We start from the raw sequence: 26,225 nt of genomic DNA on the forward strand, positions 1-26,225 counted from the left end.
GAGAGAGAGAGAGAGAGAGAGAGTGTGAGTGGACAACCCAAACACGGACGGTTAGCAGACAACATCAAACAACGGCGGCCTGACAGCCATTTAAATTAACTAATTATCGTTAGCGCGAACAATGTGACCAAGAGAGAAGGACACCTTGGTGGGGGACTGTCAGAAACACATGACAACCAACTTTGGTTGTTGTGAGAGGCGCACCATGGCATCTCAGCCGAGGTAGGCAGACACACACAGCCGCGGCTAGCTGCTAGCAGCTGGCGCTAGCTTCCCAGCCTGACCGGGTAACTACCGTTAATTAGCTGGGTACGGTTAGCCAGCTCACCAGCAGCGCACTTGGCTGAAGTAAAGTTTTAGTTTGAAACTCGGTGAAAGTATCAGAAAGAAAGGGAGTGTGGTAGTTTTTGTGGTGGTTAATGTTAAACTGACATGGCAGGGTTTTTAGCTTTGATAAGCAGTTCGAGGAAGAGGTGGAATCAGCTGGAAAGAGCAGGCTGGTGTGATTTTTACCAGCTGGTTAAAGGGGCTGCTCTGTTTATGCAAGCTACTTCATGTACATTTAAGTTTACTTTAAAAGCAAACGCTACGCCTGTACTTACACGTGACTTACTGTAAAACCATGTCGTGTTTTGCCTAACTTGAATCTTTGCTAACAAGTTGGATAACAACAGAAAACTGGTTTGACTCTCGTTTTTTCACCTTTAGAAGACAGGACAAGGTGACTGACAAGGAAGCACAAATCAATATTTATCTTGACTTTGGCTGTGATCATCTGAGCAGAAGAGCTATATAAAACCTATGTTTCCTAGTCTGTTGATAGTTTTTTTTTCAACTGTAAAGCACAATTATGCTCAACACTATTGTGGCTTCAGCTCTCTAGCAGACTGTTAACTTAAATGGCAGCTTCAGATTTATTTAGACTGCTGGTTAGCCAGATAGGCAGCACATAAGATCCTGGTCATGTCTCGCATACTAATTAAAGTCAGTGTTAAAAGTTTTAAAGGCATATAAAAGTAGAGTATGCCTTTAGATTGTTGCTTTGGGTTGCTCATGCATTTCACATTATATGTTGGTAACTCAGTAAAATGCAGATTTATAGTCTCTGCTTGCAAACCTATACTGTCTGATATCATATGCATTGTCAGAACATAGCCAATGTGTAATGAAACATTTTCTGTTTTCTGTTACACATAGGCACAGTGTGCACGTGCAGCAACAATAGTACACCAAGGTTGTGTTCCCTGTTAAGAAGTGTGTGATCACTCATCAGTTTTGGGAAGTAGAGCATCATCATCGCAGGGAGAGTTTTTTAAAATATCTTTGTCCTGTTTGTACCTGTTTGATCACAGATTGATATCATAACAGAGAAAAAAAAATCAAATATATTGTGGATATCTTTTGAGCGGTTTGGAAGAATGTCCACGTTTTTGGAAATTGACATTGTGTGAAGTGAGGACTGGAGAGAACTTAGTCACCACTATCAAAGTGCTTATGATGCCAGCAGACATGACATCAACACAACTGATGACTAAAGTGGACATTCCTCATTAGACTGTCAGTCAGTGGTAGGGTAGTTTAACTCTTGCACTGCAATAAAAATCATTTTCATGGACAGCCAGTTTGTTGATATTTTTTCTTCAAGTATATAAAATGTCATGAAATTAAAAAAAAAGTCCTTCTCATGTTGCAAAACCCCAAACAGAGCAGCCACACAACTCAAAATAGTTTGCATTGATTGAAAGAGGTGAGTCTTGAGCTTGCCTGTTAAACACAATATTCAGATGTGACTAATTATTAAATGATTAGACGTTGATGAAGATTAAATCCCAGTGAGTGCTTATTCTGGACAGTTTATGTTCCAGTCATATATATATATATATATATATATATATATATATTGCTCTGAGTAGTTGTTCATAATTATTTCTGTAAGTTATGTGCTGTGTTTCATCATCAACAAGTACAATCATCAACAACATGTATGTTTCATGTTTGTTTTGGACGACTTGTGAGTAATTTAATACAGGCACTGCATGTTGCTTTACCCCTGGGTAATACTGTGACTGGGCAGTGCCAGTTTGTGTTGTACTAGTAGGAAGTGCTCATCTGTTTGGCTTAGTCCCAAATCTGCACTGCTCCACTTGTTGCCATGGAAGCATCCCGTTGGGGTTGCTGTCAGTGAGGAGGATCAACACTGTATTTTGGGATGAAAACTTACAAAATTTAAAACTGTAGATAAGTTCACTGTAGTATATTTAAAGTTTAAACAGGGCCTGATCCCATGGGGCCTGATGTTGTTCCACAGTGTAATTCACTATAGTGAACGATCTCTTTTTGCTGTTGGCATCCTGTCTGGGCTAAGTAGTATCCATCTGATGTGTGCATCGGCTGTGAGTCATCTTTAGGGACTAAAGAGAACAGATGTGAATGTTGTGGTGAATCCTCACGGCGTTTGTGAGTCTAATTAAACTTGTCTGTTGATATGATGGGCACTGTCTTTTCCCATTAGACACTCGTGTTCTGCCCCTTGGGTAGCGGAGTCTGTGATAAGATGCCATAAAATTTACAGTCTCTAAATTTTCAGGTGTCTTTAGCCAGAACTGATTTTATCATAAGGCTCATTGCATTGTTCTGGTGTTTGTAAGTGTCTAAAATCCTAGAAAATCTAAAACAAATACAGATGTAAAAACAGGCTGCAGTGAATACTGTCACCAGTTTCAGTTTTAATATTCAAGGCACCTACTGCATCTTTACCTCTGGCACTAACTTGGCTAATTGCATCCAGTGTTATAGTTGAAATGATGCACTTGCAAATGCAATGCTGATTTAAGATCTGTATTTCTCTTGTAATGTTCAACAGTGAAGAAAGGAACCGTCTTCGCCTCCGTGCATGGGAACAGAGGAACCAAGAAACAAGCGAAGCCAAAGAACTCAACCCTGAGAATGTTCCACTCTTTGGGGAGCCATACAAGGTAAAGACCCACGTACAAGGAGGTTGATACTCTAATGATGACACGGGGCTTTTACGGTAGTTGTTGTGGATAAAAAGATGCTTATTTTGGTCTCTTTTTTGAAGTTGTAAAGAGTCAGTACCATAACTGTGTTGACTTTCAAGCACAATTTCACTTGTACTATTTTAAATATTATTCTAATACTGAGACAAAAAATGGAAAATTATATTTAATAGAGGGAAAAAGAACATTTTGCAGACAACTGTGTAGGTTTAGTTTCACAGGTCTGTCAAAATTCTTCATTTCCGTCATTTTGGCAAATAACAAATTACGATAACATTGGTTAATTTGCTCTCCATAATGATCGTAGTAAAATGATAAAATGCTGTAATGTGCTGCATTATTAAGGCTTCAACCCAACTTAAAATCACATTTAGTTTCTGTAAGAGAAAAGGATAATGTTTTTTTTGCCTCTTGACCACAAAGATAACTGTCCTCTCTGTCATATCTTTGATTGATTAAATCAATAATATGTAATATTTTTATGCAAAAAAAAAACATGCAGAGAAGACGGTGCGGCTGTTTTCAGCTTTCAGTAGTGTCTGAACTCTTCCTCTGTGGCTACATATGGCGCCAACAGCCTCTACAAATAAGCTGGGGCAGCCTGTTATTATAGGTGCTTGTAGATCACCTGCAGCCAGTCAGGGACAGAGTTTGTAAAGATTTCAAATGACCCAATCTTTCTGAAAATGGAATAATTTCAGGGAAAGAAAACATCAATGAGGGCTTAATGCTTGACTGTTTTATGCTCAAAAAAGGACTGCTGCTGTCAGCAGTGTGATGCGGTGTATTTGTTTGGGGACTAAACAAAACTAAGGGCTTTATTCCAAAACCAGGCTCAGTGTATTTATGTTAAAAAGAGAGTTATCTTTCCTCTGTTAACATCACTAAGTGTTTGCTGCTTCTTTTTGCAGACAAACAAAGGGGATGAGCTTTCCAATCGAATCCAGAGGATGCTGGGCAGTTATGAAGATGTGAATAATCCGTATCCCTTTGCCGTGGAGCCTTTACCCATTCCTTCTTATGTAACCTTTTCACAGTCAGATCAGGGACAGCCAAACACAGATAAACCAACCAAACCTTCATTCCAAAACCAGGTCCATTACATGCCCACTGAAAATCAGAAAGCTCCCTCTGTTAACGGTTACTCCTCTCAGCCCACGAGGACGTCCACTGCCACTTCTTCTCCTAACCACCGTGGACATTCAGCAACTTTCTCAAATGGGTCTTTGAACCACAGTCAGCTCAGCCACTCAGCAAAGAAGAGTGAAGCCCACTCAGATCTCAGGGAGCGTGTCAGCCTTCCCCAGGAAATGTCTTCTCAGTCTTCTGATATTAAACCGCCACCCTTCCCACATTCCAGTGACCATGATAATACTGACATGGACACTAAGGACACCTTTGATAGATGTCAGCATCAAGGGTCCACGGATCATCCCTCAGAGTCTGCCAGCATTACGGATGTTTCCACACTTAACCTTAAACAGTCCCCCAAAGATGCATCTCTGCCTCACACTAACAAGGGCAACACACTACCTTCCCAAACCTTCCCTTCTCTCCTGTCGTCAAAGCAGCCCAGTGTAGTCATGATCCAGAAGCCAACAGCGTATGTGCGGCCCATGGATGGTCAGGACCAGGTGGTCAGCGAGTCACCTGAGCTGAAGCCTTCACCAGAGCCATATGCATCTCTACCAGAGTTAATCAACAAATCTGAGCTGGGCAAAACGAAGATACTGCCACAATTTTTGGAGGTGAGTATACTTGTTAAGATCTCATAATTGTGTTATGATATTATCTAATATGTAATGTGGTGGTTATCATAGCTTAGCATAAAAATGGAAACAGCAGGAAGCAGCTAGCCTGGCTAGAAATAGTGCTTATACCTCTCTTAAACTTGCTACTTATTGTTTGTACACTTTGATTTTTGTACAACTCAAACAAAACAAGATATGACATGTTAAGTAGTGAGCTGTAGAGGTGCTGGAAGGCAGTTTTCATTACCTCTTAAACTAGGGTTGCAACCATATACTGGTTTTAAGGTGTACCGTGATATAAAAGTTGACGGTTATTGTACCGTGTACATTTGCGTATCTATAATACTGAAAAAAATGCAACTGGATGTTGAATCTCCCCTTTGTCTTAGTTATTTTCACATGGGAGTCCTTTTACACATACTTCTATTAACAAAATGGTGTCAAGTTTTAATTATAGTTATAATACTGATAATTCATGATACTGTGAAACCGCTGTATTTTCTAGGACGGACTGTGAAAATCTCATACCGTTGCAATTATACTCCAGACAGAGCCAGGCTAGCCGTATCCCCGTTTCCAGTCTTTATGCTAGACTCTAAACTATGGGCTATCGGCTGTAGCTTGGTGTTCAGCATTCAGTGGTATTTATCATATCCAACTCTCTTTATTACTGGATTATTTGTAATATTCATTACTACAAATGTGGGTTTGATTTTTAATTACATTTTGGTGAATAACCTGGAAGTTCCAGTTTTACTTTGGGTCTCTATAAACTTTAGCAATGCATTTGTTTAACGCAACACTAGAACAATGTTATATATAAATGTAGGATCGGAAGTACAGTATGGTGTAGATAGTTTAGTGTAGAGGTATATAATTTAAATTCCTGCTATAGCTCTTTTATATGGAGTATATTTTCCCCTCCAACAACAGATATTATTGTTTAGCGATATCATATACTACTGAATCTCTTTTGGTGCTTCCTGGGAAGGTGGGGAGGTTATAGGACGAGGAAGTCCTACTTCTTATTTCCCAGCACTGTTGTGTGGCCTATGAACATACTGTTGATGTAGAGGATTGTGTGCCTGCTGATCTCAGGATGTTCCCTGAAACCTCTTCATAGTTTTGATATTCTTGCTTGACTGTTCAGGCATTTAAAAAGGTCTTGGACTTGCTTTGTTTGGCAGAATTTGGCTGAACTCCAGTTCAACTCTATTCATAAACACACACAACCCGTGCACCTGCAGCACACAGCACCTCCCCCTTCTGCAGCGGCAGCAGCAGCAGCCGGGGGACTGATCTAGTGCAAGATGTCTAAGCAGTTAGTCATTCCCCTGTTCCTTACCAGCCTTCACTCCTGAGCTACGTTCCACATATGCAATAAGACATATGTAAGACATTTTTGGATATACAGTATAATCTGAAGTGTCCCTTTAGCTTCCAAACCATTGAGATGTAGAACACGTGAAGAAGTGATGAGATTATAGTAATGTGTTAACCCTGCACACGGGCCAATACAAAGGTGTCATGGGTCACAGAGCAAACGTTCTTGTGCAAACACAGCAAAGTTAAATGTTAATCAGGCATCTAGATTACAGTTAAACTGGTGTGACAAATGTGAAAACCTTTAGTCACGCAAAATAGTTACACACCACCCTCACTGCTGTTTGTTTTGTAGTTGTTCTGAGAGGCATTGTTTTGCACTTCAGAGTATTGAGCTGCAAGTATCACTATTTTGTGTTTAATGTAATACTGCTCACAAGCAGGCAGTTCTGAGCATGTAGTGTCATGTCTTTCTCAGGTGCGTAGCGTAGTAAATGTGGCAAGCAGCCTGTGGTTGGTGTTTTGTGTGTTTGTGTTATGTGACCTTAGCTGCCTCTGATAACTTCAGCCCAGGGCTCAGCAGCAGAACAATAAATGAGCTTTGTCACCAACTTACATAACTGCTCTGGGGGCCCATACACTCTGACCTTATCTCAAACACTGTCCATTCAGAAGGAAAAGCTGAAAGACAGGCCTGAAAACAAACTGAAATGCAGCCTGTTGACTCATTCATTCACACACAGTATTTATCTGATGTTAGAGTTGGCCTATGTTGCTGCCTGATACGGGGGTGTTGTGTCACTTATCTAGTGATTGAGGCTGCACATAGTGGTGATACAGTATAGGACTGCATTCTATTCAAAGATGTTTATGGATATACATGGAGCAGAGAGAATATATGGTATGGTTCAGCTGATCTTTTTCTCCTCTCTGGATGGAGACTTTGTAGGGTTATTACACAAAGATCAAAGTGGGTGTTTTTGTCACAACACCTACTGTTATCTGGTGCTCTGTGAAAGATTTAAAATGCCTAAATCAAACAAACAAAATGAAGTGAAATACAATCCACATTGTTATCTATTTCCTTTTTGATGTATGCATTTACTGTGCTATATTTAACATATGTTAAAACGTATGTTAAATGGACAGTTTACTTACCATTCTGACATAAAATTTAAAAATACCACAATAAAATCAAACCACTGTGCCCAAGCTGTGATGGGAAAATTGATTGTTTTTCATTTTGGCATGGGCAATGCCAAATGCATTTGCTGTGCATTTAGTATGGGCTGTTCTGTGCTGCACCCTGCTGGACAGCACTGACATGCTACATACCTCTCCACTTTGGTTTGATTTTAATGTGGCATGGAACATTCATGAATGAGAGACAAAGTTAAATAATTGCTCTTTTTAATACATATCTTTTATGTATTTGTAACACACTAAATGCAAACATTGTTATACTTAATTTTTTTCTTGATTTGATTTATTTTAATTTCCTGTGTTCTGCTACATGGGTGGATGTTTTCAATTCCCCACAACTTCAACAGTATACCTACAGATGATTTGCCATATTTCAGGTTTTAAGATAAATGACAGCCCTTGTATGACAACTGGCAAAACCAGATAAGCCTCTATGTGGGTGAGATAAAGTTGCATTCACCGCATGCAGCACATCAACAACGAGGAGTGAACAATCTAAGATATAAATGGGGTAAGATAAAGGCATATTAAATGTTTTTATTTTATTTTTGTGACAGACTTTTTATTAATTTTCCATACCATCCTAACAAGGGGGCATAACATACTAATATGCAAATTAGAAATACTGTAACTTAAAATGTAGTGTTTTAAGTTTCGCTTGTGAAATGCCACATATGGTTTGCCCTGTGAAACATTAGCCCCTAAACAAACCTCATTATGATTTTATTTTCAGGCTATAATTGGAAAACAGGTGTTTCACTATCTTTTTGGAAACTCATATTTTTTTCCCTTTCCTTTCTACAGACAAGGACAAATGAAGTTCAGTGTGTTGAAGACATCTTGAGGGTAAGTTCAGCTGTCTAAACTCTCATTTACAGTTGGCTACTGTCTTTTACTATCATTATAATTTAGAATATAAAATTACTTACGCTCACATACTTCGCCAGTGTTCTTGCACCATTTAATCTAAACACTTCATCTCGGCTGCTTTTCCTGTTCCTCCTCCGTTCTGCACTTAAGTGCAAATTTCTTCTTTCTGTGAACCCCCCTTCGCTTCCCAACCACCCTTCATCCTTTCTCCCAACCTCTGCACACATTTCAGGCACAGAAATTTTCCTTGATTTAAGCCCTGGCAGCAGATCGTGTACAATTTGCAAGAATAGCTGCAGCAAATTGCGATAGCACAGTAAATGGGAGTGCACAAGTCATGTTGTGTGATTGTTTATGGGGTTTGGAGGGTCTATAATCAGGGGATGATTGGTCTATTCTTACAAAATTTGTCTGTAGAATTGTCATGTTGAGAGAATTCGACTGTGCTCATGCTGCCTTTCCAATCATAGAGGAGCAAACATACATGCCTTTAGTTGCTCAACAATCCTATGAACTTAAACAACTGCAGATAAACTTTTCTTTAGCTTTCTTACAACAGTCTCCTGTTCTGAATTGGCAGTATTTTCTTTATTGCTGGGTTTCTGTGTATTTTCGATTGTTCACTCACCCCACAGCTTCACTGAGTTTTCACAGATAAGTATTTGTGCCACTGACCTGTGCTGGGGGAAGAATGAAAAAGATATGAATGTTAAGAAAGTAATTTGTGGAAAAAAAAGCACTGTTACATGAACTCATGTAGTTTAACCCTTTGTTTAGCATGATGCAAAAGGGACTTGGATTCCTCTGATCGTGCCCTTGTTTTGATGCTACTGTGTCCTGAACTTTTTTTGATGTTTGATGAAAACATCAGCACCCCACATGGTCTTTGTTGTAACTCATTTAAGATATGACACGTAAACAACTAGATGTTTAGATTAGATTAGATTAGATTAGAAGATATGACAGGTAAACAGTTTATCATCATGTAAACTGATGATTTTTTTCGCCTATCATTCAAAATTATGCAACACAAGTCAAAATTCTTGGAGCAGCTTTTTTCCATTCACTGATAGTCTAGTTTTGGTGATTCCTCCCCCTTTGTATCTTGCTTGTAGCTGACAGTAGTGGAACCCAGCACAATGCTCTGCTGCTGTAGCCCATCCACTTAAAGGTTTGATGTGATGTGCATTCACAGAACTCCACTGTCATGTTTTGCTATCATTTTTGTACTTGTTCTCTTCTCATGAAGTTTGAATGAGTCTGTCCATTCTCATTGATGAGTGAGGATGCGTCCATAGAAATGCCACTGACTGCATCTTGTTTATTGTAGTATTCCTTGTAAAGTCAGGGTGCTGCATGAAAATCAGCAGTCCTGTTCAAACGCACTTCTTTCACACATTGTATTGATTCTACTGTGTCGAACAGTGACTGAACATCTGACGCTCTTTGCATGCTTATATTTAGGTAAAATTATGCAAGTCCGTGTTTAGAGAAGTCAGTTGTGTTTGTGTCAGGTGCAGTGAAAAACAAACTATCATGTGCCGTCACTTAGTCTGAAATAGACTGTGATGAGGGACACCTGCATGCATCAATGTTTATTTTATATAGAGTGACAGCTATTACCTGTTGTTGATAGGCTCTTAACACTTGACACTATTTTTCATTCCTCTCCACAGGAAATGACCCGTTCGTGCCCACCCCTCCTGACAGCTATACACACACCTAGCACAGAAGAACCCTCCAAGTCCCCGTTTCCAGCCAAGGTGAGAGCTTAAAGGTTAAGAATCAATGAAATCTATCTTGATTTTTTTTTGACACTTACGGTGCTGCCCACATGCAGACTGCATGAACACTGAGATAAAAAAAAGTCTTGTTAATGAAATATTAATGTGCATATACAGTACTGATTATCACACAGAAATATTTAAGTTAACAGTTAAGTGTAAATGCAGTCGTACAAATCTGAATCAGACAAATGTTATGACCAAGGTAAAAGCTTGCATGTGTATTTTATTTCTGCCCTCACAGGAAGCAGAGCATGTCTCCTCATGTCCAGGAAAAAGTGAGTAATGAGGGAATGAAGCAGAGTACAGTACAGGCACAGAACAAATATGAACTTGATAATAAATAGTGTTGATTTTCTATGATACAGTAGCATCATTTCTGAGTGCAAACTTGGGCTAAAGTCTGGTATATCTGAAATTGATGTTGGGAGCAGACAGATCAGTCCGTCATCATGAAGCATCTACTGTACAGCCTGTAGATAAAGTCTGAGGTTTGATTATCTTTAGTGGAAGTAAGTGTAATGTAAATATTCTGCTCACTTCTCTTCAACTTTTTATATCAATGGAGTTAAAGCAGCACCTCGCTGATAGTCTCTGCCCTATATTTTCTTCATGGCAATGTTTCTATGGCAACTTGAACTGGCCACAAAGTACCCGAGGAGAGAAACAACCCTGCAATTTTATCCCAAATTAACCTCAGCTAAGACTAAGAGACAGTCACGTAGGAGTCAGGGGAGGAGTGATCTCTCACTGCTCTTAGGCCTTCTCTTTTACTGATTTACTTACATTGTGTTGTTATTTCATCAAGAGCTGGTTTTATCCATCACTGTCTATACCTACTACTGCTCATTCATTTTTCTCTGGTGTTATCTTATATATCCATTGACCCAAGTGTGTCTGGCATTACAAAAAAAGGTCAGCACTACTGGTAGTAGTCGCCCAGCTGTTGAAGCACCTGCCAGAAGAGGAGTCAGTATCTTACCAACGTAAACTAACAGTAAATACTTGTGTAGTACAATTCAGTAATAAAGCAGCTGTTTTTAAATCCATTGGCCATCCTAAATACAATTGACCGTAACTATTTTTCCACAGTATGAGGCAGGATATAGAGGCCAAACTCAGGTCTGTCAGTTGTTCAGTCAGCCAGATGGTGAACTTTAGTTCCCGAAGCAAATTGATTTAATGTGGGGAAATGCCAGCGAACCATTTTAGGGACAGTCTACTACTGACTTGTATGATTTATCAAAGATGGCAAACTTACTGAGTTATAGAAAAGGAGCATCAGCCTGATCATCTTGACATGAATGATGTGGGTTTTCAGATTAATTGAGGACTTTGATAAAGAAAGTGTAGCAACAGTTGTACCATCTTTGCTCCTGGAGACGTAGCTGTACATCATCTGTCTTTGTTTAGTTTATACAACAATACACTAGATTTTATGTTTAAATAGATTGCTAGTAGATGTAGTTGTAGCAAAGCCTGTGCTTTAGTTAATTTGAATCTACTAGAAAGCAAACGCCCCTTGGGATGTCTTAAAGCATTGGTTTATCTGCAGGTTAGTTTTTTAAAAGTTTGGTCTTTCTAGTGTTTAATAGTCTATAACCTGTGAAGATATCGGTAGACAAGTCAGCTCACTAGTTTAAAAAACAGCTCAACCTCAGTGCAAGTGAGCCAAATCCACATTAGTGTGAGTATTTTTTATGTTTACATGTACATGTAATGACTTATTGTTTCCTTTGTCAAACTAATGTTTGTTTTCTCTGTCATTTCTCTCCAGAAAATTATGAGTCCCCTCCTGCCAATCCATCCCAGCTAATCCAGCAGAGCTCCTCATCGTACGTGACTTGGGTTTTACAGTTTTTGTGGCATAATTTCAAAATATGACACCAACCTAAAACTAGACCAGCTGGCTTCATTAGGGTTTCTGGCATTGACATGAAAAAGATTTACAGCCCAAGATGATGTATTCATTTGACCAACAGACTAAAACCTTAAGATATTCATACTATTAGAAATGACAAGGAAACAGTTTAGCATTTTTGGCTGAAAAATTACTAAGATTAATTTTTAATTAATTTATTTTTTAATTTAATTTAATTTAATTAATTTTTTAATCAGTTGACTAATTGATTAACAATCTGTTGTCACTCTAATTTGAAGAACATTTGTAGAATGAACAAGTTGCCAGTCACCATAACAAAAACAAGGTGAAACATTTCTTCTGTTGGTTTCTGCTTCACACATCATGTTGGCCAAATGTGCTGTTTACCAGCACAGCCTGGGCATGTAGCCAAAATGATTATTTCATCATAACTAACACTATAATGTGATGTTATTGTGGTGTTTTGTGTGTGTACACAGTAGTTCATTTGAAGCAACACATTCCAGAGGGGTAGAGTCCACCAGCTCCAGTGACTCAGAGAGTAGTTCAAGATCAGAGTCAGACAGTGAAAGCACGGTCGAGGAGCCACCTCAGCCCCCAGCGATCAACTCCATCAAAACTGAGGTAATTTTCTGCTTGTCTTGTTTTTGTACACATTTAATAAAGGACACACAAACATGCGTTCTCTGAACTGTTTATTCTCCCTCATTTTTTTTTTAAATCACACTGTCTGTTTTTTTAGCCTGATGCTCCAGCAGTGACCCATGTTGACTGGCAGTTGGGGAACTGGATCCGGTCCAGCCAGCAGAACTCCGGCACTGAGAGTCAAAGTGGTGTACATGCTTCTGAGAGCCCCGCTCACAAACAGCCACCACCCACTCAAAGCTCCAAGCACTCACTCAGTGTAGAGGTGGTCAGCCCCACCAAGGAGTCTAAACCTCAGCTGTCTTCTTACCGGAAGAAGTTCCCCGATAGGTTTACGAAGCCCCAGCAGCACAGTGAGAACCCTCAGGACAACTATAACCATCAAAGTAGCCACGAATCCCCCTCTGCTGATTTGAACAGCTGTAGCAGTTCCAAGAAACTTTCATGCAACACGTACTCCTCAAAACCAACAAAGGCAGGTTGCCCAGATCGCACTGAAGCAGCTGTCAGCGTGAAGTGTGAGGAGGTTGTGGCCACCCGAGACAAAGACCCCTGTTTCACAGATAGACCCAAGGTGAAGACGAAAGCAGGACATAGCAAGAAAAGCAAGGACAGCAGTGACACTAAAAGAGACAGTAAGAGGACTTCTAAACACATGTCACTTGACAAGCAGAAGGCTGTATCAGAGCCTCAAGTCACAGTGGTCCTGTGTGGTCACTGTCCTTCATGTGGTGTACGATATCCTGACCCCTGTTCCTGCCCCACTCAAAGTCTTTCTCAGCCTGACCAGCTGTCCCCCTCCCCTTTGCTCAGAATCAGTTGTACCAAACAAACATCAGAGACCATCGGCCAGAAGGGCACCAAGATTCCTCACAAAACAACCCACAAGCACTCAGAGAAGACTGGGCAGAAAGCCAAGAGCTCTCTGGACCACCACAGTCCTCCTAGATCGCTGCTGGTGAGGATTGATCTAAGTTTGCTCTCAAGAGTCCCCCGCACCTCCGGCAACCACCAGAAGATACCCAACAATGCAAAGAGACCAGCACTGGTTATAGAGCAAAATGGAGGGGGCAGTGATGCTTCTGCAGCACACAAACTCACCAAAACCAGCAAAAAGAGTGTATCTCAAAATGTGAGAAATATGAGGGTACATGTCTGTTTTAGTCAGCATAAATATATACATAATATTTTTATTTTAATATGTGTTTTGTTGTCTTCTAGGCTGAGATAGACAATGCAACTCTTCCCAGGAAGAAACAGAGGCTGGAAAACAAGAATACCTCATCAGCTCATGTGTCGGTCAAAATGGAGTAGGTCCCCTAAGTTTAAAGGCCTCTCGTACTTGTTTTTTCTTTTTTTGCCAGGGATAACATCAAAATGTTGTAAGAGAGTGTGTCAGATTACATGGGTTCTCTTATCTTGTCACCCACAGACATTCTGGCAATTCAACAAAGGATCGGGAGCCAAAGAAGACCAAGAAAAATCCTGTTCCTTTGCAGAAGCCTCAGACACCCAAAGATGCTGCTAAAGGCCCAAAGTTGCACAAACGCAGTTCAGGGGAGACGCAAGAGCTCAGTAAGGAGGCTGTAAAGAGAAAAGAGTCAAGCAAGCACAAGAGTAGCAGTGGAAAGCACACAGAGCACCCACACTCTGAAAAGGTAACAGGATGTAAGCCCAGAGTACATTAGTGCATTGCTTCTTTTCTTGAGACAAGCTTCTGCAGGTTCTCATAGTTTTAGTGATCGTGCAGTAACAAGTGAAAAAGGCTAACTAATGGACTATTACATCAAGAGGGAAACCATTCAAATTGTAACCAAATGTTTGCCTTGGAATCTTAGAAGCCCCGCAAGAGCAGCCTTGCCATCACATCATCTTCACAGCCTGCCAGGGAAGCTTTGAGCAACAGGCCCCTGCTCAGATTGGAAGACAGGTAAAAAAAAATCTCGCTGCTGAGCTGTTCAGCTGTTCTAACATACAGTTTTGAATTTGTTTTGTCCCTTAAAAGCCTGTGTAAGGACCTGGCTGGATTTTTCTCCCTTAATCGTGATGTTTCCTTCAGGTTTAATCTGGTCGTATTAGCTTTTCCATGGCCAAAGAAAACTCATAGGAGATGGTCTGATTTCAGATAAAACTCCTTATGTTCTTGGACTTAAGTCACGGGGTTACACTGGGTCTAACAAATGGGCGGTCTCAAAAGATTCTGGAGGACATTATCATCAGAATACTCAGCCAGTGCAAGTCAGTTACTTTATGATGGACAGTCCAAAGAAAACTGCAACATTTCTGGACTGCTATTTAAAGTATTTCCATGGAATTGTTGATACAGTTTTAATTAAGAACAGTGCACTTATTTTGTAGCTGTGATGACAAATGTTACTGTGCTATGAGTTGTTTGTCGCATTTTTTTTTTCTCATCTAATAAAGCTTATTTTTAATGTGTAGGCAGTATCCAGTGAAGCACTACATAAAGGAGGCCAAAAAGCTGAAGCACAAAGCAGACGCAGAGGTAGGATCTCTCTTTTTGTTCGTTTTGAGTTCATTTATGAAAATTACTGCCGTCTACCCCTTGATACAACACATGACCAAACTGTATTTATTCCGCTCTCTCTCTGTAGTCAGATAAGCTCAGCAAAGCGTTCAACTACCTGGATGCTGTCATCTTCTTTGTTGAAAGTGGCATTGCGATGGAAAAAGATCCACAAATTTCAATGTCGTCCTACACTATGTTTGCAGAAACAGTGGACCTGCTCGGGTAAGAACATACTTCTATCATCATCTGCACCTTGTCATGGTCACACACACACCAAAATATTTTTAATGTTTATGTTAAATTTCAAGCTGTAACATGAGGGTTTTGGCTCCATAACTGAATTTGATCCATGCATTAGTTTTACTGCCACGTTCTCCACTCCCGCAGGTTCGTACTGAAACTTAAAAACTCAGTGGACGCCTCTGCTACACCCTCAGAAAAGGACTTTTTAGTTTTATGGTAAGGTACCTTTATACTTGATGTGCTTTTTCTCCACACATCAAAATGTGTCATTGGATCTCTCATGATACATTTGTCTCCTCTTTAGCTTTATTTGTGTTTTTAAACTTGCCATCTATGCAGTGGTTCTTGTGTTAACAGGACAGATTTGGAGACTTTCATTTGAATTGATTCGACAATAGCAATTTCTATGTGTGAGATAACTCTGCTAGTTTGTAGATCTGATCATCTGTGGTGAATTTATTTATTATAAGTAATTCATTTTAATGACAAACAAAATATCTTGAACTTAAACCAGATCTGTTGTTTTATGTGATGGTGAAAAAACAGTAACACAAGGATGACCAGCCTGTTCTTTGTTTTATTTAATGAATCATGTGAATAATGAATAACATTCAGTTGTGTCTTGTAGCTTGAAGTGCCAGTCTCTCCTGCAGATGGCCATGTTTTGCCAAAAACACAAAACTGCAGTCAAGTATTCAAAGACCCTCACCTATCACTTCAGCGTAAGTATTAATGTAGTAGTACCATAACCCCTTATTTCCAGTGTCATTGTTTTGCAATTATTTAAATCATATTTAATTAAAAAATGTAATTTAATAGCTTTACTGAGTTGGAAAACAGGCACCTAACTTGTTTTGCTAATTGAATTTGGACCTCTTTCAGAACTCAACACATGAGCCCCCTGCAGTTACATCAAGGTAAGTCATCTAGTTTGCGTATGACGTTCTCTGTGTGGGTATATTGCACCAAGCTGTCATACTTGTAGCGCAGAAAAAATGTACATCTTTTTACTCGTCGCTTTCAGAGTCACAGTCACACCCTCCTACACGCCCAACATGCCTTCTCCAGCCAACTCATGCAGCAGCTTAGGTCCAAGCTCCAGCCACAGGGGCAGCGGGTTGGTTGCGGACCCTGTCAGCAGCACCGTGGCAGTTCCCCAGTCCATTGGACAAATGGCAGTCACCTACGTCAACATCACTACGTTATTCTTGAGCGCTTACGACATCTGGGAACGGGCGGAGGAGCTGGCGCAAAAAGGCAGCGGTAGGAATGGATGGAAAAGAGACAGTGTTACCACATTTCTATGCTAAATCAAAACATATAAAAAAATATTCCATGAATCTGAAATGCACCTGTGTGACAGGTGACGTAAAACAAAGGATGGGATTGGGCTCTATATAGCTCATTATAGCTGATCCCAATCAGTTAAAAAAAAAGCCTTGGTTGGCCCCCAATAGGAATCTTTGAGATTGGATTGAGACATCCTAAATTTAAATTTGAGCCAAAACGCTAAGTGTTGTGTCGGTGTGATGTTAAGTGTTTTTAATATTTCTGTGTGTTTCAGGTATGCTGACAGAGCTGGACACAGTTATGGGTCCTTTAAGCCTCACATCAAGTATGACCTCTGTGGTCCGTTACATGAGACAAGGCGTCCACTGGCTAAGGCTGGAAAGCCGAAAGGTAGAGTGACCCAGCAACCTGCCCCCATCACTGAACACCTGCAAAACCCTTCAAGCTGCCTGTCACTACCTTTACTGCACCTCACTGTGTTTAACTCTGATACCGACCTGGACCTGGACCTGGACCTGGACCTCTGCGCCAGTTTTCTTCACTTCACATGGACATGCACTCATCTCATTGTGAAAAGGTAGACAAAGATCTCCTCTCATGTGATGTGTGTTCTAAAGGATACCACACTGATCATTGCACTTTTTATTTTGGTTTCTCTTTCTTTTTCTCTGGTAACTTTCTGAGCTGGGTCACATCTGTTGTAATAAATGTATTTCCTCGTCACCTTACTGTTCCTCTGTCAGCTGATGTCATGGAATCAATAGTGAAACAGGGCTCTTTATTCAGGAGTGACCTTACTAATTTGGGAGAGGATGCACATGAAATATAACCAAAACTACCATTTGGTGGCTTTATAATTCTCCCCAGCCTCATCATGTGGTTGTGGTGCAAGTCCAGACACAGATCTTATTTATTACCCCAACTGTTGTTATTAATGTCACTATAAGGCACTAAAATCATTGCTTAAATGAACCATGATTTTTATTTAATTTATCTTAAAAAGAGATGAAGTTCCCCTGTCTCAGTCTGAAAGGTTTGATTTTGGATTCAGGGATTTTTGTTTTTTTTTAAAATTCTGCATTTCATTTCTCCCACAAATCAGCGAGGAAGATCACCCCTGAGAATTCTGGTGTGCATGAATTAATTTCTTATCACATTTGTACAGGTGACACGGTCTAATCTTGACTACGTATGAAAAAGAGACAAGTCAAATGTGGGGACATTGTTGCACAAGCACCTGATAATTATATTAAATTAGCATTAGTTTTATTCATTTTTAGCTAATCCCTTGTTGGCATCTGTATTTTCAGTTTTTTCAGATGAGTGTTGCCAGATTTCCACAGCTCTGGTTAGACTGAAACACACCTCTTGTGCAATAATAAGTGCATTATAAGAATAAAACAAACGGAAAAAAAGTGCCATACTGTTAATTAGATGTCTGTCCTCCTGACAAATACATGTTGAATGTAGATTGAATTGTGTATAGATTGAGAGTGTTACTGAAAACAACGATACATGGGACATGAATAATGAGATAAGGAGGAAGAGTAGGGAAGGTTTTATGATTTCAGGGGAGACTTACCTGTATGACATTTTCAGACTGACAGCTGTTTGGTCTTTAATGAATAAGGAAGTCATTGTGTGTGAGGTGTAAGTGTAGCATCAGTGGAATTTCAAGGCATAAACATTTTGTCGTTTGCATCTGGACTCTTGTTTGTGTCGTAAAGAATGATGATTGAAAATGTCTTGGAACTGAAAGACAAATTTCTGATGGATCTGTTGTTATGATCGTTGATGGCTGCAGCTCAGTGACTCCTTTGTCAGACCAGAAAAGACTAGATTTTGTTCTTGTCATCCAGTTAAAAGAAATTTGCACTTGTGCCTTCCTTCTAATGGAAATCATACCAACATCAAAGTGAAGTAACCATCTTTAAGAACAAAAAAGGAGGGGTTATGTTTACATCTTCGACTCTCCTGAGGTATAGTGGTGGATGTAGAGGTTAGCATCGGCCGTGTTTGTCAGTTTGAGTCACCTTTCACGTGTGGTGGGACGACCACAGTCGTTCAGAGGATATGAAACTACAGTAGTGTTCCCTTTATTTGTTTTTGCACCAGTAAGCTGCTTTTCATCTGTTTCCCACACTTTTGTTGAGTAGCGAATGTTAAGTTGCAATATGTTTACTAAAATCTGTGGGAGTAGAATAAATGGCCAAAATGATAGCTTACTAAAGAATGCACTTTGAGTATTTGTAGTTAATTTCAGTGTGGACAAAAGAACACCACTTTCCTAAGACCGGCGGGACTGTGCTAGTCTTTACTCTTGTTTATTGTAACTTCGATTCAAAGCAATAAAGTGAGCTCAAGTTTTTTTAGCGGTTTGTTGACGTAGTTATCACAAGTTCTTATTGATACACAGGGGGATGCTGAAATAATCAGTGTATTATCAGTGAGAAAGGAAACAGTGCTTTAGAGGAGTACGTTTCGTGAATCGAGCACCATTGGGTTTTGAAATGTTTTGCTTGTTGAATCAGTTAGTGTGTCTGTGCAATTACGCGATAAAAGGGCTAGACGAGGATCACAAAGTGTCCCTGAATTTATTTTCTCACATAAATGACAAAGTGATATTTTTTTTAAAGTAAGGAGCAAGTGCACAGGTGCCATGGCATCTGGGGTTATTTTTACGTACCGATCATCAGCCGGCTGTTCTAGAAATGATCTTTAGACTTTTCTCTTTTTTTTGTTATTGCACACGAGGTCATTTTGGCACTTGAAATTCATAACTTGTGCAACTTCAACTGTTTTCTTGTCTTTTTCAACCTGTGGCTTTATTTCCATCATTCTCGACTGTTGGTGCTTCATTTATTAATTTCTCTGCAACAAGTTTACACTTCTTGTCCAAATAATTATTTACTGGAAAAAATGTTCGGAAAGGTTTTTGAAGGATGGGATTTTTTTTCCTTTTTGTGAAATATGTAAAGAATTTGTGTTGCAGTGTACAGAGATGAATAAACACTGGAAATTAATTTGTTGTTTACTCTTAATTTATTGTCGTTTGCTCTTATTTTCTTCAAAGGAAACAAGAATTACACAATTTGGTGGTAAAGGTCAGTAAATAACACATGAACTGAATTACATATATAACATTTATGCCACATTCGCAAGGAATCAAGGAGACAGTAAACGGCAGACAGGGTATCATTTTAGTGGACTACAGCATGACGGTATAATGGTGAATGGCATTGCTGTCAAAAGTTAAAATATTTGGTAACACTTTACTTGAAGGTATCTACATAAGAGTGACATGACACAGTCATAAACATTATGTACATGTCAAACGTTTATGACTGCTGTCATTAAGTGTCATTCGGTTTTTGTAATGACAAGTTGACATTGTTTGGGTTGTCTTGATTATGACAACTTGACATTAATCAAAGTGACATTACCAGAAGATGTCTTTACGTTAATGTCAAGTTGTCATTATAAGGACATCCCAGGACATCCGATACAAATTTAATGTCAACTTGTCATGACAAAGACAACTTCTGCTAATGTCACTTTGATTAATGTCAAGTTGTCATAATCAAGACATCCCAAACAATGTCAACTTGTCATTACAAAAACCGAATGACACTTAATGACAGCAGTCATAAATGTTTATGACATGTACATAATGTTTATGACAAGTTCGTGACAGTGTCATGTCACCCTTGTGTAGATACCTTCAAGTGAAGTGTTACCAAGTATTTTAACTTTTTTTTTTTTTTTTTTTTTTTTTTTTTTACCATCGTCTGTGATGGAATTTTTAACGGAATGTTTTGTTGTTCTCTCTCACGAGGTTGAAACATGAGCGATCTGGACATTACCAGAAAAATTACATAAAATAATAAACACAAAATAATTTCATTCCACTCTTTGTAAATAGGGCTTGACTGTCACAACATATTGACATGCAGGTTTCATTTACCGCCCTGCAATTTGGTTGATGTGTTGTTTCTTGCGTGCCGTCCAGACAGTGTTGCCAGCCTGCTACCGTCTGCCAGAGTCCATGTCAGTGTTGCACTATGAATTACTCCGGCCACGTAGCACAAATTGCTCTAAACAAAAAAAAACAAAACTGCTGCACTTCAAAAATTTAAGTGCAAGACAGAAAAACAGTTTTAATACATTCTCTTTGTATTAGTGTATTACAATATATACAATAGAGTTGAATCTTATAGCCCTCTTGAGCATTCAAAACATCATCGCTGATTTGTTTAAAAAGAATTCGATGTACTGTACAACACTTGAGTGATGGTTTATGTGCCTGATTCTCCTGGGAAGTTGGGGTTGCTGAAAGCAGGCTGCAACAGAAGAATGACACAGCTTAGCATTTACACTGGCATAAAAATGTAACCATGTGTTCACACCGAATCATAACAGGTTCATAAATAACTCACCACATCAATGTGATTGGTTGTTCTGGCTCTTGTTGGCAGGCTCAAGTCTCTCAGTTTATACCCCCGAACACTGAAGAGGTAGAACAGCAGTCCTGCTATCAAGCTCAAAATTACAATGGTTCCAATGATCGCGCCGACTATCGCTCCTACATTTGTCCCTGTAACAGAGATACAGTAGACGTGTCAGCGGGGATGTTAAACATGTTTTTTCTTTGGTTGGAAAACCAGCAGAAGGTAAAAAAAAAATAAAATAAAATGGTGAAAATAAGACATTGTAAGGAAACTGTATTTAGCACTTTGGCCTTGTTCAGACTGCCAGCACAAATCCGTTTTTTCTTTTGGCATATCCTGATTGTACCCAGATGAATTCTAGGCTGGGCTCATCCGGAGGGAATTGTAAAGCTGCAGCACCTTCGGATCAAAAGGGGTCAGTTGAGGTGGTTTGGGCATCTCATTAGAATGCCTCCTGGGTGCCTCCCATTAGAGGTGTCCCTGACATGCCTATTGGTAGGAGGCCCCAGAACACGCCGGAGGGATTATATATCATATCTGGCCTGGGAACGCCTCAGGATCCCCCAGGAGGAGCTGGAAAGCGTTGCTGGGGAGAGGGACAGCTGAAGTACTTCGCTCAGCCTGCTGGCCCCCTGACACGGCCTGGATAAGCGCGTGAAGATGGATGGAGGATTGTGGATGAATTTTAGTAAGTCTCAACAGCAAAAAACAGATGCCAAAAGATGGACCTCTATTTCTCCTGCTTCTGCGTTTGAAAGCCACATCACCAGCATCGTTACCACAGCACTGCAGCGCAGACAGGTTGGTGATGTCTGGACACACAATTAACAGTGCGGACAGTCTGTCTTCGACGTCTGATTTGAGAGACAATTCTGATTTGTCTTGAGTCTGAACATAGCCTTAGTCACATCTACTGTTACCTGGACCAGGATCCGGACCTGGACCTTGAGTTGGACCTTGAGTTGGACCTTGAGTTGGACCTTGAGTTGGACTGTTAGTGGGGAAAACTGGCCTTGTGTTATTATCTGTTGTATAGTCTGAAAAAAGAGTTTCACACAGAGAAGGTGAAGTTAGAAGAAAGAAAATGTATTGGAAAATATTGTGAGAGTTTCAATAACCAAAAAACTGTTGACATGAGCCGGCAAAATACTAAAAAAAAATAAATGCTTACACTGGCGGTGGCGGCATATAAATCCTCTTTTTTGAAGGCAGTTGTTGTCATTCCAGCGTCCGTCCTCATACATCTCCACACAGTTTTCCTCAGCCACGTCCCCGGGGTGAAAGGCTGCATTGGGCTCGCCGGGAGCCCAGTTGAGGAAGCCCACAGATGTCCGATCCGTCCAGCCCCAGCCAACTAAAACAAATGAAACACACAGGTCTCAGCATCAACAAAGGTTAGTGCACAAATATTCAAATATTACATGTAGATGCAAGTAGTCCCTGCCATCATTGTGTATTTCTACACTCACAGTTTCTGTCTCTGGTGAGGCCGATCCAGATGTTGTGATATTTGGTATGGTTGAGGTTCCGGATGAACTCCACCTCCGCTCTGCTGTGGATGGACGCCAGCTCTGTCATGAATGACTGGCAGTAGTGTCGGGCGTTCGGCCAGGTGTAACCCTCTCTACCGTTGTACACGAAGTAACAGTAGCGGCCGTAGGGTTTCCAGAGTGGCAGACACATCCCGTCACCAGGGGCGGGAGTCGGAGGTGGTTTCTCTGAAAGGCAGTATAAGTTACATCACCAACGCCTCAAGTTTTAGACTGTAAAGGAAGTTTTTTTGTGAAAGACTGACCAGAGAAAAGGAGGAGAAAAGCAGATGTCAGTGCTACACACCTGAGGAGATCTTGCAGATGTAGGGTTTAGCAATGTCGCACTTGGTGTCATTCCAGGTCCCGTGGAAATGGGGCGAAGCGTGCATACTGACACAGCCCTCATCCTTAATGTTGCTGGGCTCTCCAGGTCCCCACTGAGTGAACAAAACTGGCCAGCCATCTGTCCACTGGTAGGTGCCGTCATCCTGCGTTACAAGAAAATATTAGTATGTGATTAATGGTTTCACCTCGGACGCTTAAGGAAATTCAGCACCGCCTGCACCATGAACACCGAACGAGACAGCTTTTTTTAATTTGCAGGTAGCGTGGAGCACCTGGCGTCTGAGTCCGATCCAGCTGTCAGCTTTGCCCTGCAGGACCACTCCGGCCACGAAGGCCTGGTCGTAGCTCATGTCGATGCTGGTCAGGTGGCCTCCCTCCTGCTGGCAGGCCGTCTGAGCCGCGTCCCAGGTCGCCGGCTTCTCCACCAGCTTGTAGCAGTTCAGGTACCAGGAGATGTAGCCATCAGGGCAAGGGCTCTTGGTTGGAGGTGGAGGGGTGATGGTGCTTGCTGATGTAGAAGCAGATGGAGAAATGGTTTGACATATTTTAGTTGCTGTGTGTTTTCTGTAATTTATTTGAGCAGAAAGAATAATTTAAGTGTTCACTGACATTTCTTCCTAGAGCAAACGAAGCTGTAATTTTTGTGGCAGGCATCATCGTTCCACTTGCCGCTCATCACGTAGCTGTTAGTCATCGCTACGCAGTGTTCCTGTTGAGAATGACAAGAAAGCCTCAAGCTACACAACTATAAAAATGAGCTTTATTAGCACGGAGTGCAGGTTTTAGTCCTGCCTGTAAAAAGATTCACAATATTTCCCACTTGCTTTGCTCAAGTTATCATAAATAACTGTAGCGAATTTAAGTATCCTCACTGTTCCTCCTGCATTGTTGGGCTCCTTGTCGTTCCAGTTCGTGTACAGCACAGGGCTGACCCCATCACTCCAGGCATACTGATTCTCCGCCATCTTATCTGACAGGCCAATCCACGTGGGAAGCTCCAGGTCCTTCTGGTAACTAGAAACAAAGTCTAGAGGGAAGGAGAGGATCAAAATATAGAGAGCAGTCTCTTTGACCTGGAGCCACTGGACTGTTGGTTCTCATAGGTTTAGCTTACCATTCTCATACTGGTTATCAATGACTGCCAGCTGTCCTCCCTGGTCTTTGCACCAATTCCGAGCAAATTCCCAGCTGCCTTTGATGTCATTTTTCTTCCCTTTGAACATGAAGCACTTGTTCCTAAAAAGCATCCAACCTGGTGGCAAGAAAGGTAAAGAGCTTACTGTAGTGCAGCATGTCACAAAAAATGTAATTGAAAAAGTCATTATTTGGTAATTCATAAAAGAAATAATTAAAAATCTAGTACAGTATGTCATGAAAACTAAATTTGAAAAAGTCATACTATAGTACAGTAAATTAAGTAAAGTAAGTTTACTAACTTTAATTAATGAGTCATCGGATAGTATCTCATAAAAACTTAAAAAGCCATAGTATAGTACAGAAAATTAAGTAAATTTAATTTTTAAAAAAGTCATGTCATATGTTATAAAAATTGTGATAACAATGTCATAGTACAGTATGTCATAAAAATAAGTCATATTATACACTGTCATTAAGAATAGTATAGATTAATGTAAATAAAAAGTTGAAAGTATGACAAAATTTCATAGTATAGTATCTCATAAAAATTCATAATATAAAATGCCTTAAAATGTATAATGTGCCATGAAAAAGTCCTAAAAAGTCACGGTATAGTATGTCCTTAAAATGTCATAGAAATGTCTTAATATATCATGCTATTAAAAATGTATAATGCGCCACAAACAAATACTAAAAAAGTCATAGTATATTGTACGTCATAAAAGTGTCATAAAACAGTTTAAAGAGTCAAAGTATTCTGTCATTAAAACAAGTCATAGTATAGTATGTCATTAAAAATCATAATGTGATATGCCAAAAAAGCCAAAACAAAATCCTTAAAAGGTCAAAATATAGTATGTCATAAAAAAAGTCATTGTATGGTAAGTCATGAAAACTGAATTTAAAAAGTCATAGTATAGCACAGTAAATTTAGTAAATTTAATTTAAAAATATCATAGTACAGTATGTCATAAAAATAGGCCATAGTATACACTATGTCATGAAGAATACTATAGATCAATGTAAATATAAAAGTCAGAGTATGACATTAAATTTCGTAGTATAGTATCTGATAAAAATTCATAATATAAAATGCCTGAAATGTATAATGTGCCATAAAAAAAGTCCTAAAAAGTCATAGTATAGAGTATGCGTCATAAAAGTGTCATAAAACAGTTTAAAGAGTCAAAGTATTGTGTGTCATTAAAACATTAAAACAAGTCATAGTATAGTATGTCATTAAAAATAAATTCATAATGTGATATGCCAGAAAAAAAAACCCATAAAAATCCTAAAAAGGTCATAGTATAAGTCATAAAAACAAGTCACAGTATGTCAAAAAAGAAAACAGTAAAATATGCCATAAAAAAAGTACTTAAGAGAGAGTCTTGGTATAAAATGCCACAAAAATGTAAAAAAAAAAAAAAAAAATCTAATTTAGTGCGTCACAAAAAATGTTGGTCTTTTCATGGCTTTTTTTTTTAACTAATGAAAAATACGTCACCAAACATATTCTCTTAAATATGACATACTTCTCTGTCTACATATACCCTGCTATCATTCTGCATGTTTCATGTTTATATGTAAGAAGTGTGTGTTACCTGCAGGACAGTGGCCCACCCAGGGCTGTGTGGGTGGAGGATGAGTGTGAGTATCTCCAGGGAACTTCTTACAGACGTAACCTGCTGCAGCCCGACCACAGTTGGCATCGTTCCATCCACCTTCACAAGCCAGAGTTAATTGTAAATATCACCAACAGGGAGTCCAGATCAGTAAACATGCACAATAATCAACAGATCTATATGGTCATAAGTGTCCAATGAACGGTATTTGAATACCTTGATGTCTGTTCATCTGGACACACTGCTCCTCCCCGTTAGCGTTGTTGGGCTCACCTGGAGCCCAGTGAGTGTATGTCACAGGTGACATGTCGACCCACCTGTGTGGATAAAACATGTCATCATATCCCAGCACTTGTGCGTTTCTAATCACAGCTTCACCACAGTTTAAAAGTATGAGCTGCACAAGGTTATACAAATAATGTGCAGATGGTTACCCTTTAAATTCACCTCAACTCTAATCATTTACAAATATACATACATGTATTGTCCATTTGCAATGCCAAACATCCTCAGTCCAATCCAAGCTGCAGCAACCTGGCCCGTCCCCACCTGGACGAGCAGCACAACACGACACAAACATATTTCACTGTAACACGTTACAAC

General features: G+C 39.8%; 2 protein-coding genes across 2 annotated transcripts in view; one reads left to right on the top strand and one right to left on the bottom strand.

The window, feature by feature from the left end:
- On the top strand, nt 1-19,561 carry aff1 (AF4/FMR2 family, member 1). The gene is made up of 19 exons (XM_033647141.2): nt 1-222; nt 2,864-2,975; nt 3,929-4,765; nt 8,099-8,140; nt 9,841-9,927; nt 10,193-10,226; nt 11,726-11,783; nt 12,310-12,454; nt 12,573-13,607; nt 13,697-13,785; nt 13,908-14,133; nt 14,314-14,405; nt 14,918-14,981; nt 15,091-15,227; nt 15,393-15,464; nt 15,877-15,970; nt 16,131-16,165; nt 16,273-16,511; nt 16,813-19,561. Exons 1-19 carry the CDS (start codon nt 170-172, stop codon nt 16,935-16,937), a joined length of 3,576 nt encoding a protein of 1,191 aa, XP_033503032.1. The 5' UTR covers nt 1-169; the 3' UTR covers nt 16,938-19,561.
- The window catches only part of LOC117270034 (secretory phospholipase A2 receptor), a 23,884-nt gene continuing 17,220 nt past the window's right edge, over nt 19,562-26,225 (bottom strand). The window contains exons 38-50 of the mRNA XM_033647447.2: nt 26,101-26,171; nt 25,839-25,939; nt 25,602-25,721; nt 23,978-24,115; nt 23,736-23,890; nt 23,473-23,572; nt 23,136-23,371; nt 22,823-23,006; nt 22,456-22,704; nt 22,158-22,340; nt 21,907-22,023; nt 20,975-21,132; nt 19,562-20,878 (exon numbers count right to left, since the gene is read on the bottom strand). Coding sequence (XP_033503338.2) covers nt 20,834-20,878; nt 20,975-21,132; nt 21,907-22,023; nt 22,158-22,340; nt 22,456-22,704; nt 22,823-23,006; nt 23,136-23,371; nt 23,473-23,572; nt 23,736-23,890; nt 23,978-24,115; nt 25,602-25,721; nt 25,839-25,939; nt 26,101-26,171 — 1,857 coding nt within the window. The 3' untranslated portion in view covers nt 19,562-20,833. The remainder of the gene's footprint in view (nt 20,879-20,974; nt 21,133-21,906; nt 22,024-22,157; nt 22,341-22,455; nt 22,705-22,822; nt 23,007-23,135; nt 23,372-23,472; nt 23,573-23,735; nt 23,891-23,977; nt 24,116-25,601; nt 25,722-25,838; nt 25,940-26,100; nt 26,172-26,225) is intronic.

Source organism: Epinephelus lanceolatus, chromosome 19, assembly GCF_041903045.1.
Source record: "Epinephelus lanceolatus isolate andai-2023 chromosome 19, ASM4190304v1, whole genome shotgun sequence".
Classification (NCBI taxonomy): Eukaryota; Metazoa; Chordata; class Actinopteri; order Perciformes; family Serranidae; genus Epinephelus; species Epinephelus lanceolatus.